At 42.0% G+C, this 15,208-nt stretch overlaps 1 protein-coding gene across 19 annotated transcripts in view; it reads left to right on the plus strand.

The window, feature by feature from the left end:
- The window catches only part of RIMBP2 (RIMS binding protein 2), a 325,140-nt gene that overhangs the window by 106,879 nt on the left and 203,053 nt on the right, over window positions 1-15,208 (plus strand). For 18 of the 19 annotated variants that reach the window (XM_025195741.1, XM_025195747.1, XM_025195719.1 and 15 more), the window contains one exon: window positions 7,269-7,409. The exons of the other annotated variant lie outside the window; for it this stretch is intronic. In XM_025195741.1, the coding sequence (XP_025051526.1) occupies window positions 7,269-7,409 (141 nt within the window). The remainder of the gene's footprint in view (window positions 1-7,268; window positions 7,410-15,208) is intronic. 19 annotated transcript variants of the gene reach the window in all.

Genomic DNA, 15,208 nt, shown 5'->3' on the forward strand with positions numbered 1-15,208 from the left:
TTTGTTATTCATTCCTGCATGCATGACCTTGCACTTTGTACTATTGGAATTCGTCTCTTTTCTGTTTCTCCAGTCCTTAAGGTCATCAAAAGGACATTACAGATTTTTACCTGAACTGCCTTGTCTGAGATCAAGAATCCGTTTTATGGGCTCTGGATTCATTTTCTTTTAATTCTCCCTGTGATTGTGTGTTGGATTAATTATTTTTAAGACTTTATTCCCCAGAGACACTTCTGCCCAGCAGGGCTACTAAACATACCCAGTGAAACAGAGCACAGGGTGCTCTGTTATTAGTAGGGGCCTGAGTGGCAGCTAGGCAGCCTGCAGCTGCCTGCAATGCCAATTAAGCAGTGTGGCCTGTTTGGGAGCAGGGCCCAGCGGTGCTCCATAAGAGCTGAGCCCTGAACTGCAAAGGGGCAGCAGCTTGCTACAACAGCCAAAGGAACAGCACTTGGCTGAGCTGCTGCCCGTGGAACATCCTTGGATGTAGGGGCTGGGGCTATGGGGAAGGAGGCAGCCCCACGGTCCTGGGCATGACCAGAAAATGCACCCTGCCCAGGATGGGTGGCCTGGTGAGATTGTCTGTGGTGGGACAGTCCCCCAGAAATGCCAGGCCAGTCACTGCCCCAGTGAAAGTTGAGCATGGGGCACCTTCTAACCCCAGCCCCACATCCCTGGTGGGTGAGATCAAGGAAGAGGGAGCCCAGGCTCACTATGAGTACTGAGGTAGGGCCCAGCTGAGGTGGTGGGACCTGTGGCAGCGCCCAGGCTCACAGTAGAGTCCCGAGGCTGCATATAGTGAGCCAGAGTGAAGCTCCAGGGCGGGGTGGGGTCCTGAGCCTTGGGGACCTATTAAGAAAGCTCCTGGGGCCAGGGATAAGGGGATAGTCCAGGGAGGGCTTGGGGACAGGGCTCGGAGCTATAAGCCTCTCTTTTACTGCAAGCCTCTCTCTTACTTTAAGGTGGGGTTGGAGCCCCGTGTGTGTGTGTGTGTGTGCGTGCGTGCGTGCGTGCGTGTGTGTGAGAAAAGAGAACCCAGTGCTAGCTAGCTGGAGGAAACATCTGAGGCATGGCATACGATAAGGGAAGGCCGGAGTCATATACATAGGCCCTTGACATCAGGGAAGATAAATGGACACCCTCCCACCTGATTCATAGATGTAAGGGTCTGGAAGGGACCTCACAAGATCATCTTGTCCAGCCCCCCTGCACTAGGCAGGAAAGACACCTGGGGTCAGGTGACCCCAGCTAAGTGATCAGCCAATCTCCTCTTGAAGATTTCCAGGGTAGGCAATTGCATCATCTCTGGACAGGGTTTATTCCACAACAGCAGATCATTAGTAACATCAAGGCATGGCAGATGAGGAGGAGGGTGGCTGGCCCTAAGACACCTGGGTTATTTAGGCCGGTACCGGGATGCCCACTTGTTACACCCAGGAAGAGTCTAGGGGGGAAAAAAAAAGGACCAGCATGTTTTTCCTCCATTGTTTCATTGTATTTGTCCTTTCCTATTCATTTGAATGAAAACCTGACATACCGTATAGTTTCTGTCCGGGGGTGTTCTACAAGGCTATAAATCATCAGTGCTCACAGGCCCACTCACTTGCTTTCAAATTGCTGCCTCCTATCTACCAGGAGGTTGATTTATCTTTTGTGCCTATAGCTCCAGAGTGCTGAAGGCAGTTTCTTCTTCAAAGACCACCCCAGCTCTCTCTTGGAATTGCAGAAGACAGGTGATGCAGGGAACCAGCTCTGAATTAGGTAGACTGGTTTTTTCTGTCACCTTTCTCCCAAAGCTCCATCTTAGTTTTGCTTTACTGTCTACCTTGCAGTTTATGGTGGCAACCAACATGAAGAATCCCTCCCACTGAAAATGCACAGCCCCTATCACTGATTTTTACTATGCCTGTATGGTGCTAGCCCACTGGAACATCTCTCTATCTATCTGTCCCTAGATAAGCCTCTCTCTTACTGTAAGCCTCTATCTAGATAGATGTTCCAGTGAGCTAGCACCATACTGACGTAAATTAAAAGTCAGCGATAGAAGCTGTGCATTTTCAGTGGGTGGGCTTTTTAAATCTGGTTGCCACCATAAATATATATAAATATCTGTAGATAGATAAGATAGATGTGCGCTACTGCAATATGGTAATGCAAGAAGATAAATGTATTTTTAAATAAATCAATATATTGTTTTTGAGCATGTCTGCTGTGGTTTAAAGCCGGTGAAGATGAGGTGGTAGTTTCCATATTTTGTGACGGTTCCCAAGTAGATAGTAGTGGAGTTATTTATTCTTCCAAGTTGAATCCAAGTAATAGTCCAGGACACCATTATGTTAAATGATGTAAAGAGGTAGCATAAAAATACAGTCACTGTCCCAAAGAGGTTACAGTCTAAATAGTAAGTAGTATAGTTGACCAGTTGCAGTGAAATAGCGTTTAAAACCAAGTTCGATACGGTACAAGCAGAGGTTTCATTCCTGGAGACACCAGAGAACATGAAAAAAGTTCACACACAGGAGAGAAAACACAGTGAATTCATTAGGACTTCTTGCATTATAAATTTGTTCAAATCCCTAAATATTTACAGATCATATATTAAGATTTTTTTTGCCTTGGAGGTTGTAGATTGTAAGTATTGTGTGTAAATAAAGTGGCTACCCTTCCAGAAGGGACTTTAGGAAAAGCTGGCCTCTCTACATGGCAATACCTGTCAAAACATTTTTTTTCCTGTGAAAATGGGTGCCTTGTTTCCAGAGCCCCACGCTCATTAGCATATAGCACGCACCTTAATGCATTGTTCAGATAAACAGGTCCCATTTGGAGATTAAATTACTGTCCTATTCAGCTGACACAAAGCAGCCACTAGTCCTGCTCAGAAAACTCATGAATAAATCAGCAGTCTTACGCTTCCAGACCTAGACCTAACAGAAATGGAAGGATGCACAGGGCCACTTTTCAATATTATTTGCATGTCCTAGAAGTCCAGCGTTGAGCGTGTCATCAAAACAGAGTTCACTCTGAAGGAAGGTGTCAGACGTTATGTAAGTATAGACATTTAAAGATGCCAAGAAGCTGAGTGTTCAAGGCTGATGAATCAGATATATGTCTGCGGATCTGATAGCTATACTATTTTGTAATAATAAGAAACCCAAATCTTCTAAGCTGTTTATATGGCATTATTTGTGCTACTCTTATATTGTGTGGGGTTTTCTGTTTGTTTGATTCCTTCTTGAGCTGTATTATTTGGGAATATGAATGCATGTTGTCATTCTCTCCAAATGCTCACGTCATGCCTAACATTTTACAGGTATCATGTCGTTCATATATCCTGTCCGTTTTCTGAGAGCAAGGGCCCTGTGCAAAGAATCCAAATTTTGGCTTTGGGAAAAAAGATGCCTTTAAAAGCTGCCATAGATTTTTTTCTTTACGCTGGTATCAATAATATTGCCTTCTAATTATCAGCCTTTCTGTGCTATGTGGTGTTGTCGTTACTATCAGTTTTTCATTCCCTGTCTTCATGACACCTTTGGACTCCAGCTGTAGACCATTGAGCCGTACAGTCGGGACAAGAAGGTAGCCCCTGCTCTTGAGAGCTTGGAACTTAATATGAGGCAAGAGTTAACAGGTGAATGCAAGGAGCAGAGGGACTGAAAGGAAGCAGTGCAGGTAGGACAGGTCAGCTGAAAAAGCAGTGATCTTGCCATACCAGATGCCTGTCTGGTCTCAAGTTTTTTATAGACCTAAAAGACAAAGGAGAGGTTTAGGGAGGGATTTGAAGAAAGACAATTGGACAGCTATGCAGATATTTACGGGGGAGCTTCATAGGATGAGGAAAGGGGAAATCTGGGAGAAAACACAAAACCTTGCTTGAAAATTTAACAATTGAGTACTGAAAGCTGAAACTGTTTTCAGACCAGAGGCGGGAGCTGATATCTTAATAGCGTATAGGTAGCACTGTAGGTGCAGTAATGAGTACTAAGTGGAACTTTGTATGCTTTGGATTACAGCAAAAATTATCAAGTATAAATTAAAATATTTTAGGGACATCTGATCGACACAGGCAGTTTAGACAATGTACACAACATCACTTAGACACATAATATAACTATCAAACTTTTTTCTTTATTTTGGAATGTGACATTTGTGCAAGTGTCATGGGATGGTGCCACAACCATGGTTAAAAAGCCATTTCTCTTTGAAGTTAATTTTTCAAAGTGCTCTAAAATCCACACATGTAGTCAGATTGGCCTGGAAACTGCTAATAGAGGAACTGAGTTAGAATTTGTGGTTTAAATTTTTTAAAGAGTTTTTTTAAAGAGTTAGGGCCTGCTCTAGTTTCTGCAAAAGTCAGTTGCAAAAAATCCCCACTGACTTCAGTAGTATCAAGATCATATCTGATACTGGTCTCAGCTTACAGAGACTGATTAAATGACTTTTTAAAAATCAGGCTTTGATATATTTCCAATTGACAAAGTGCACCAGCATAAAGTTTATTGAAATGCCAGATATGAAAAGGTCAGGCAGAACTTCAGATCTGCAAGTCTTTTCATTTAGTAGCAGTGAGATTCAAATGACAAACAAATGGATTATGTGGATTGTCCTTTGTGAAACCTTTTAAAAGTATAACTTCCTTCACAGGAAGGTAATTTGTTTACTATTATGAGAGCAGTATTTATACGAAATATTGACCACTAGTTTAGCATTTAATGGCTGTTTTTACATTTGTACATATGTGCTGTATCTGTGTCAAACTTATTGTTATTATGCATATTGTAATGCTCCCTTGGGACCTCAACTATGGATCAGGGCCCAAGTGCGCTGGATGCTACATATGGATATTAGAAAAGACTGTTCTCACTCCAGAAAGCTTAGTTTAAGGTTTATGACAACAATATACAGCTGTACAGATGTGTGCCTGTTTCTTTATCTTTTATTTGGTATCATATTTCTAGTATGTAGGAGTGCAGAACAAACTCTCACTAAATCTATATTATTTTTACACTTTCAATTTAATTTAAAATATACTCCTAGTACTTTACTTTAGACACCCTCTCTAACTTCCAAGTCCAATACAAAATATGTAAGGTGTTTCACTTGTTTTAATACAGAAGGGATGGCTTGTGAATAAGCATATGAGTCTATTGGCTGATTCAGACATTCACTCATATATTTAAAGTTATGTGTTTAAGTACCATGCCAAGTTGAAGTTGTGAAAGGGATTTAGCCCTCCTGATACTGGTTTTTTTTCTCTCTCCAGCATGCATTCAGTAATATATTGCTGCCCTGTCCTTGTATTCAAGTCTGTTTTGCTTCATCAGTTCAATTACAGAAAAATCCATAAGCCTTGTAAAGTGGGCTTCTTCTGTTCCTCCTCCACAAGCAGTTTAAATACAGCTTTAAGCAGCTATCAATAACTTCAGCAAAGCTGGGTCAGCCCATATAGCGGTTGCTGGGCATAAACTGTATTTTCACCCCTATTTGTATCTTCTCAGACAGATAGGCCTTGACAACCCAGCTATGTCTGCCTAGAGTAATGAAAGTGGATGAATTGTATTCCATGAGATGAATTTTAGACAAAACTGTGACTTGTTTTAAAATATAATACCAGGATACTACATTATGACTTTGTTCTTTCTGTTCTTCTTCTTTTTTTTTTAATCTCTTCTGATAAAGACCCAGACAGTACTTGGTGCTCATTATTTTGTAGGTGGCAATAACATTTATTTGACTTGGATCCCCACTTGTTTCAGATAGCCAAAGGCTCCTTTGCACATCTACACCATGAAAAGACACCATGCTATGGAGCACCACAGTGAATCTTATGGTTTCGCTGAGTGCTTATGATAAGCCATCCCATAAAAGTGAGCTTATTGGTGTGTGCCTGGTGCCCACAAGCATGGCTGTACTACATTAATTTTAAGGGATAGTGCATATGGAGTTCATACTGTACTTCACTCTGTAGGGCAGCCATTGGGCACTGGAGGTGTATGTGCCTTTGTTTTTTTTTGTCTGAATACGGCCCTGCAGGACTGGATCCTTTATTTGATTAGGAAGTTTGCAAGGATTGTGCCCTTACCTGCATAATCAAAGCTCGGTGGAATCTTTTCTTTCATTTTGGTAACTTGGATTTGGCCCTAAGTACTGTATTTCATAAGGTTCATAGACTTTAGGGCTGGAAGGGACCTCGCAAGATCATCAGGTCCAGACCCCTGCCCAAGGGGCAGGAAGTCAGCCGGGGTCAGATCACCCCAGCAAGATCAGTGTCCAAGCATTTCTTAAAGGTCTCTAGAGTAGGTGCTTGCACCACTTCTGTGGGGAGTCTATTCCAGACTCTGGACACTTGCATGGTAAAGAAGTTTTTCCTTATGTCCAGTCTAAAACGGTCTTCCAGCAGTTTGTGACATTTAGACCTCATCTTCCCTGGGGGGTGCTCTGATGAACAGATGTTCTCCCAGTTCCTGATGCACGCCCCTTATATACTTATTTCCAACGTACATCTTCAATAGGTAGGGTGGTTGTATGTCCCAGATTGGCTGGAACAGTTGTGGATTTCATAGGCCATCCCAGTGTCCTAGCTGGTTGGTGAAAATGGGAATAAAAGTCTTGGGTTGGCACCACCCCGCCTGCACTGCCCAGCCTGGCTCCTCCTGAGCAGCGGCTGGAGTTGGGGGGTGGGCTGGGCTAGGCACTGCTCCTCCTGCCTGGGGTGGGGATGGGCTAGGGGATGATGGGAGGGAGGGGCAGTGCCCTGGATTTCCTTAAATATAACATGGTCACCCTGTCAATAGAGGATATTTAAAACACTGACCAGAAATGAAGGTGCTAGGAACACTAATAAGTATATTTGGTAGAGTTTGCATGTTTCTCCAAATAAGTGTCCTCAAAGGCCTCATATCCCACTTACGAATGGCAGCATATGTTGTATGAATTAAATGATGACCTCCAGTAAATTACAGTCTCTGTGGTGAATAGAAGTGAAACCGAAGTAGTGCGTCAAGCCAGCGAACATTTTCGTTCTCAAATATATCCTGTTACTAGGTACACTCGAAAGGATTGTTGAAGACTTATTAATTTAGTTTGGCTTTTAATGCGTGGGATATTTTTTAACCATCATTTGAAAACCATGTTTGAAGAGGCAGGCTATTAAAAGCTTCATAAATCACATTCTGTTATAGAAGGGGCCTATGCGTTGCTTGACGATTACAGGCATGGTTTATACAAGCTGAAATTCTGACCTGTTCTTTCCCCCCACTTCCTTTTCACAGCTTGGAAATGATTTACCATGTTTGCAGCCTTCAGTGCCACAGAAAACATTTGATGAGATTCGATTTTTAGAGGAGAAAACCCAGTTTTTTCAATCTAATGTCACCACACTAAGTCAAGAAAACCATCTGTGGAGATTTTTGGTAAGTCAGTCTCTAGTTATTTTTTTTCCCCCTGACTTTTCTACATCAAGGGGGTCAAACCCATTTGGCCTCCCCTGGATCAGATCATGGGGCTCCTCATGGGTCACATTTGGGCCCACTTCCAATAGCGAAGTGAACAGCAGCAATGTTACGTCTCACGAGTGCCTGAACTGCTGTATTGGGTCAGGAAGCCACGGAGTAAATGCTGGCAATGTTCACCCCACTACCTAATTCCAGCAAATAGAGTCCCTCTGGGGACTCGTTTCAGCAGTAGCAGGGCAAGTGGCAGTAGTGTTAACCCCTGTGGCTTTAGGACCACAGTGAGCTTAAGGTGGTGCAGGAGTTAATGCCACTACCACTCACCCCACCACCACGTTCCTGGCCCTTCCAGGAGCCCCAAGGTGGGTATAATGGGATTGGATTGGATTTAGACCTATTCAGCATTTAGCTCTCTTCCATCTATAAAATTTGCCAATAAAAGAACCTTTCAGCAGAGGCTGTGTTCAGAATATAGTATATATCAGAAAAACAAACACGCACGCAAAACTCTTTCTAAAGACTTCCATAACAGAAGACATGCTACGATTTAGGTTTTGTGGTGTTAGCAGGTCTGGTAGGGCTGAAGGTGTTTGGAACTCATCCACAACCACTTAAGTTATAAAGTTTTCATGCTGCTTTAGAAAACAGCTGAATGTATAATGAAACAGATTGCTCCAGAACCAGAATTTGCTCATTCCTTTTTAAAGTGACAATTCAGATCTGCAGATGCAGCACTGAAATTTATTGCATATATGTAATAGCTTTTTTAATCAACCTTTACTTTTCATAGCACAAGGGGTTATTCATGCTTGTACTGTAAAATACAAATTTTTTGGCTTGGTGTTTAAGAAGAGAAATTAAGAAGTGAAGTCATACTCCAGCCCCAAACCAAATTGAACTAGATGGCTTAAATTCGGCACGGTCAATTTTCAGCAGTGAATGCAGCTGTGCCTGGGGAATCCGACTTACTGTGCACAGTGGTGGGCTTTAAAACCTTGCTAATTGCCTGAGATTAGAAAAGCCCACAGTCCCTGGACATGTGAGTGTGGATCCCTATACCAGCACAGACCAGATTGAAGGCTGGAGGCTTGAATGTAGAGTACCTCACCACCTTCTGTGTTTAAGACACTGGCTATATGTGTGTAGAGAGGAAATGCAATTTTCTTCTGAAGATGTGAAGGTAACCTGATGTTTCATCCCATTTAGTTACAGGCTTTGAAGGGCCAGTGCTATTGGTATTATTTAGTATTAAATTGCAATTATGCATCCATTCCCCTGCCCACTTGTCTAAAATGTGCACCCTGCCTTAATAGCAACAACTATAACATTAGTGTCTTCTGTTATTTGTCTGATGCATATCATTTATTTGGCAGTAAGATGCCTTTTTATGAATGAATATGAATATATGTGGGATGTTAAAATATGCATGTGTTTAATAACAATTTTACCGTGTTGTTGTATTTTTAGGAATGTGAGGTACGTGGATGAGTTTTATACAACTTTTCCACTGCTTTTAGAAACCTAAATTGACCAAATAAATTCAGTGGTGATGTGTTGTTACAAATGGTATAGGCAAGTTTGGAACTATTTTGTGTGTGTGTGAAGGGGAGTATTTATTTTTATGTTGATACTGCCTCAATGCATAATGTTGATAGTGTGTTTGTAATGAATTATTTATGGAGATGTTTTAAGATACATGCTTACGTGATGAGTCCCCTGATGAGGTTGGTCTTTATTGTAGATACATGTACTGTAAACACTGAACAATGGTGATGTATGTTCCTATTTAAATGTAGGAGGCTTATTCTATGACACAATATAGTTCAATGAGTTTTTAGTTTCTATTGTTGCAAATAGGAGTTGAAGAGGCATGCAACACCTTACAAGTTGGCTCCATATTCACCACAGTTCTTCATTTAGCCCAGACTAACAAAGACCATGTATTTCAAGAAGTTCAAGATGTAGTAGATGAAGCCTGTTATATGTAGTCTGTGTTCAAAGTCATCTGAAAGCCTGTTAAGCAAGTTCCAGGTCCCTAATTTGGATCTGCACCTCAACCTAATGCCTCAACCTAATGTCATTTTATAGGGAAAAAGTCATTTCAAGTGAACAAAGATGGCATTACTCTGCGGTGCTAAATCAATTGCATGATTTTAATTTCATTTCTGAACTAAATTTGAAAGCTGGATGTGTTTGCTTGATCTCATAAAATCCTAATGTTGGCATCCATCACTCTGAGTTCTCCTTGCCAGTAATATGGATGATTTCATTATTCCTGTGTTAGGTCTGTGTTTTGGGTATATTGAAAAAATTGATAGCTTGGCAAATGTGTTGACTTGGGTGGTGCTACTCTGCGTAATTTTACAGTGGTGCAGAAATTATGACTGGCTTCTCTGTGTCTCTGGAGAAGAAGGCTGCGTGTGTAATTAGTTGCTTACATGTTGTATTTAGTCCTCTTTCAAGAGCTTTGCCTTCTTTCTTCGTAGTTGAGTTAGTCAAATGGAGATCTTAACAAGGACAGGATAAGCTTGTATTTAAATAATGAAGGCATTTTAGAATGGCATTTCTGAACAAGAAGAAAATGTTTTATATATAGTCCATCACAGAAAGTGCAGACTTCTGACAGAGCTATGGCAGAACTCTCTTGAGCACTGCTGGTTATTTGAAAAAAAAAAATGTCCAGCAAAATTTTTTTGAGATGATTTAGATCTTATCCCTAATATCCCGCTTCCTACCTGTATTTTCCTGCTATTTGAATAATAATGATAGTATCTTCAATTCTTGTCCATTTGGGAAACTTCTGCAAAATTTGGTAAAGGTTCAACCAGTAATATCCCATAGAAATTACATAAAGATTGTTGAATTCAGTAGCAAATGAAATGGTATCCTTCTGGTAATTTTTTTTTAAATGATTCTATGAAATTCTCGCTTAAATGCTATAGGGTATAAGGAAAAAGCATAGTTATTTCCTATTGAATTTTATAGGGAATTTCTGTAAGGGCGTTCACAGCTGTTAGAAACTTTTGCATCTTCTTCCCACATCCACCAGGTGAACTGCATTTCACTAATGTGTGGCTGAAGTGATTCCTGTGTTTAAACAACACCTGATCCTGCAACAAGATCTGTGTGCATAAACCCATAGATCTGCACAGATGTGAAGCTATTTTAAGAAATAGAGCACTGTGCAGTGTTAAGGGTTGTGTAGATCTGCCTGCAGGATCTGTCCATACTTTAACCTGCAAATGAAACATAAGATATCACGATTCACTATAATTAGTGTCATGAGTAGCATGTACGTTGGTAAGCTTCTCGAAAAATGGATTTTGGCTTCCTGAGTATTAAACTTAGCACTTACTGAGCTTTTTATCTTCAAAGCACCTTGCAATCCTAAAGTAACTTAAAGGAAAGAACTAAAAATAAACCGCTGTGTAGATAAAAATAAGGTGTTTTTTTTAAAGCCTGGTGTTCTCACTCCCCTTGCAGTGTACATCACTGAACAGCTAGTGAATGCTGATGCTTTGCTTAAAAGTCTGATTTTTAAGCCTGAGGTTCTAATTTTGGTGGCAAACATATCCACTTGAAAGAGTTGAGTGTTGTTACATCAGAAGTCATTTATATTTAATATGACAGGGAAAAAAGTTTAGAAATGTGGGGTTTTGAACTGCTATTAATGCCTGCCTTATGTCTCTGCCTATGAAAAGAACGAGACAGCTGTGATGTGAACTGAATATAAAGATTTGAAGGAGAGTGTTTCAGGTGAAAGGTAAAGTCTCTTTTTCCACTTTGTGACCCTGTGACTTCTCTAAAAAGACAGCATTTGAGAAAACAGACTATAGCTAACACGGCTATAGAGGGGAGGCAAAAGACCCCCCCTCCCCCCCGCTTGACAGTTCTGGAGATGCCTGAGCCTGCGAATCGGCAGGCACAGGGAGGCATGGCCTCGGAGAAGCACAGGCTATTCAAGAGGCATCTGGGGATGCAACTAAGCCCGCACTGGGAGGAGAAAAGGAGAACACCAGCGGGAAGATGTGGGCTGTAGAGCCAGGAAGCACAAGCCCCGGGCTCCGGGAAAAGAAGCTAAGCGTCTGCCCGAGGACGCCGGCAGGCAAGCTAGGGAGCACAAGTCCTGGGGACAGATGGAAGCCAGAGAGTCCTACCGGGGAACAGCAGCCCCCCGGGATGCCATGGAGAAGCAGCAAGGCTCTGCCCAGTGGCTCAAGTGCCGTGGCGGGGGGCAGACCCAAGGGACCACAGGCACCCCTGGGCAGTGCCGCGGCAAGGGAGGCATGGAGGATCCTGGACCCCCATGCAAGGGGAATGAATAACACTGGCTGGTGGGACCAGGACAAACCAGCCACAGGTCAGCTGGGCCCAGAGGGGAAGGAGCCCATGCCCAAGGGAGGTTGCCACAAGAGGGCCGACTGAGGCTCGGCACAGGGTGGCCACCTATCCCCAACACCTGCTAGGCTAGGAGGGATGGATGAGCCCCCTTACAAGACCAAAGGCCCTAGGAGATGGAATCCCAGGAGTCTGTTGACCCTTCTCAGTTAGTTTTTCCTAAGCTGCAGTTAACCCTGGACGGGGTAGATTTAGTTGCCCAAGAGCTGGTCTGAAGACAAGGGATGGCCATGGGAGGAATGACGGCCAGGAAGGCCTGACCTTTCAAAGTGGGTGGCATGGATGAGGCAAGATCATCCAGGAGGAAGACCTGCAGTAAGTAGAGTCCACCCAGGATGTGGATGTGGTGAGGGTGGGGTAAAGGGGAGGTTGGAGCCCCATGAAGAAACACGTGGTTGAGATCCCCTCAGGCCACCTACAGAGAACTGCCTCCCAAGGAAAGATCAAAGAAACATCAAAGACATGGCAGGAGAGTAGAAGCAGCACCTGAACCACCTCGGTGGTACTGAGCCCAGATCTCACCCTGACGTTGCTGGGGAGCAGGGCATTGACCAAGAAGGGGCCAAAGCCCTATAACACCTACTCTGTAACACCTACCAGTGATAACAGCCAAATTCTGACAGCACTGAAATTAGTGGCAAAACTTGCATTAATGGACATCAAACCAGGGATTGTACCCAATACGCACAATCTTAATGAAGAAACATGAGCACCTGTTATAGAAGGAGGAGTGACTGGATGGGACAGGAGCCCACCACCACTGTTAGGTCTTGTCAGAGTTTTGGCCAGGAAGCCAAGTGATGAGCATCCAGAGAAAGAGACCAACTCTTACCACTACAGATGGTAGGGCCAGGTCAGCATTTAGACAGATTGATGCAGAGTGCAGAAATTGTAAACAGCTGTTGTTTGGGCAGTAGCAGCCCTATGGATAAAGTGTGGACTTTAGTCTCCAGCATTGTCAATCTAGCCTCTTGCACTGCATTCACTTATATCACGTTGAAATACAGATCGATTGAGAGAGGTGGACACCTCAGTGCTAAGGTTACGATTCCCTAACAGAATGTTAAATCATTTTTCTACCATACGGGTGATATCCACTCCTTTGGGAACTTAATTTTCACACCCATTCACTTTCTTAATGAACTACAAAATCTGTATCTAGAGTGATAGATTTAATCATTTATACTGAAGGTCAGAAGAAATGAGCACCCTTCTTGTTTCTAGGGCCTTTTGTTTAAAGAAAGCTTTTACTGCAAGAAAAAAACCCACCGTATCCTGATAAACAACTATTTCCATAGGCAAACATTCCCTTCATCTTCTGTCATTAGCTTGCTGTGTACATAAATATAACTGGGGTTTGCACCAGTTACCTGTTAGTTACTAAGCAACAGTAGCATTTGCCACAGGCGGCAGCTACAGTAAATGACTTGCAACTCCTTGATTGTAAATTAAAGTGCTCTGAGTTTGGAACTAAAGCTGATAAAAGGATATTAATGCAAGTATGATACCATTTTCACCTCTAGCAACAACGTGTCAGAAGAGTTTCTCTTACCAACATCAGGCCATACTTATTTATCAGATGATCGTGATGGAAAAAATATAATGTCTTTAGTCTTCTAATACACCGTGTTCTTTAAAATACCTACTGGTCTCTCTCGTAAGCCTTCCTCCCTCTAAATGAGAAATAGTAATACGTATTATGCACCCCAAAATCTTGCTATTTGCAGGAATTGCAAAGCTTCATGTTCAGCATGTCTGAAAAAAAACATTCATCTGAAAGGAAACTTTTATTTTATTTAAAATAGATATAAATCATCCAAGTTTCATTTGCTATTCACAGACTCCGATTAGTTAATTGTAAGTCTGCCAACGGTGACCCAAATGTTAATACAGTAGCCCTAAGAAAGCAGGCATCAGGTGTGACATAGTTCATTTTATAGTTCTCTAAAAGGAAACCTATTAAAAATGACTTTTCCTCCCCACACAGGTGTATTTCTTCGGAGAAGGAAAAAAATGTCTGTGGGTTAGGGCAGCAGCTGGCTTTTGACATGCAATTTGAGTATAATATAATGGCTGGTCAAATATGCATTTACTTTTCTGGCATTTTTTAGGTCTCTGTGCATAGTGTGTTTTGAGACCTAAGGCTGATTGCACATAGGCTGGTTTTGTTTGCTTATGTCTCCTGGCCATGCTGTCATCTTTTTCTCATCTCTGTAAATGAGATCACTTGCTTAACATTTCTTTTCTGATATGATTGTGCTGGGAATAATGGTTCTTTTGCAAACGTGGAATTCTGACTTCAGTTTATTAAGATAGCTTTCCCATCGGTGATAAGCAATTCCTTCAAAAATGGAGTGGTGTTTGTCTTTTTTTTTTTCCACACTTGCATTTAGAAGGAGGTTGTTAAATTCTTGAATATATCAGAGATAAGGTAATAATGGATATTTAAAACCTCAAATCATTCAGAAATGCCCAGTATAAAGAAATGTAGACTGACTTGTTGCATTAAATTAATTTTATTGAAAGCAAACTTACTTTTCCACTTTCTGTAAAATGTAGTTATTTCCCCACTGAGTTTTAAAAACACCCTTGAAACATAAATTCTCTCTTTTTCTTCGTTGTCATGGAATGTTTATGTAGCTTCTATTTCTAATGTATTTGCTGGGTTAGGACATTCCTGATTCACAAGCAAAGGTTGCCAAAAAAAAAAAAAGTAGTTCAGTAACATATGATATTGCATCTCATGGGGCAGAAGAAATCCATATTAATACATCCCCATTTTAAAAACTGAGCTGCCTGTGGCCCGTGGGCTATCAGCAGCAATTGACTTCAGGATCTTTCTCACTGTGGAATCTGTTGGCCAAAGTCTGTTCGCCTGACTCATGTAATGTTTTTGGGATGACTCACTTGAATAAGGCAAGCAAGATTAGGCCCTTTCTGGACTATTTAATTTAGGAGACTTCATGGATAATGAAATTATTCATTAGAAGATGCCAGAAACATCATTATGTTTGATGACCTATAGTTGAGGGCAATGTCCTGTAGCTGACGGGGGCTATGACTCACTTCAGATGCCCACCAGTTATCCATTGCCCAAAATATCTCCTTTTCTGTTCCATGGTTTTACAGTCTACTTAAGCTCAAATAGAGTATACAGCCACACTGTTAAAGTACAAAGACAGAGGCAGGATGATCTTGTGGATCAGAGGTTAAGAGATGCGGGTCCTGCTCTTGGTTCTGCCACAGACTCCCTGAGTAAGTCCTGAACAGGTCACTCAATCTTCATAGATTCATAGATGTTAGGGTCGGAAGGGACCTCAATAGATCATCGAGTCCGACCCCCTGCATATGCAGGAAAGAGT

This window comes from Alligator sinensis, unplaced genomic scaffold (genome assembly GCF_000455745.1).
Source record: "Alligator sinensis unplaced genomic scaffold, ASM45574v1 scaffold628_1, whole genome shotgun sequence".
Taxonomy (NCBI): domain Eukaryota; kingdom Metazoa; phylum Chordata; order Crocodylia; family Alligatoridae; genus Alligator; species Alligator sinensis.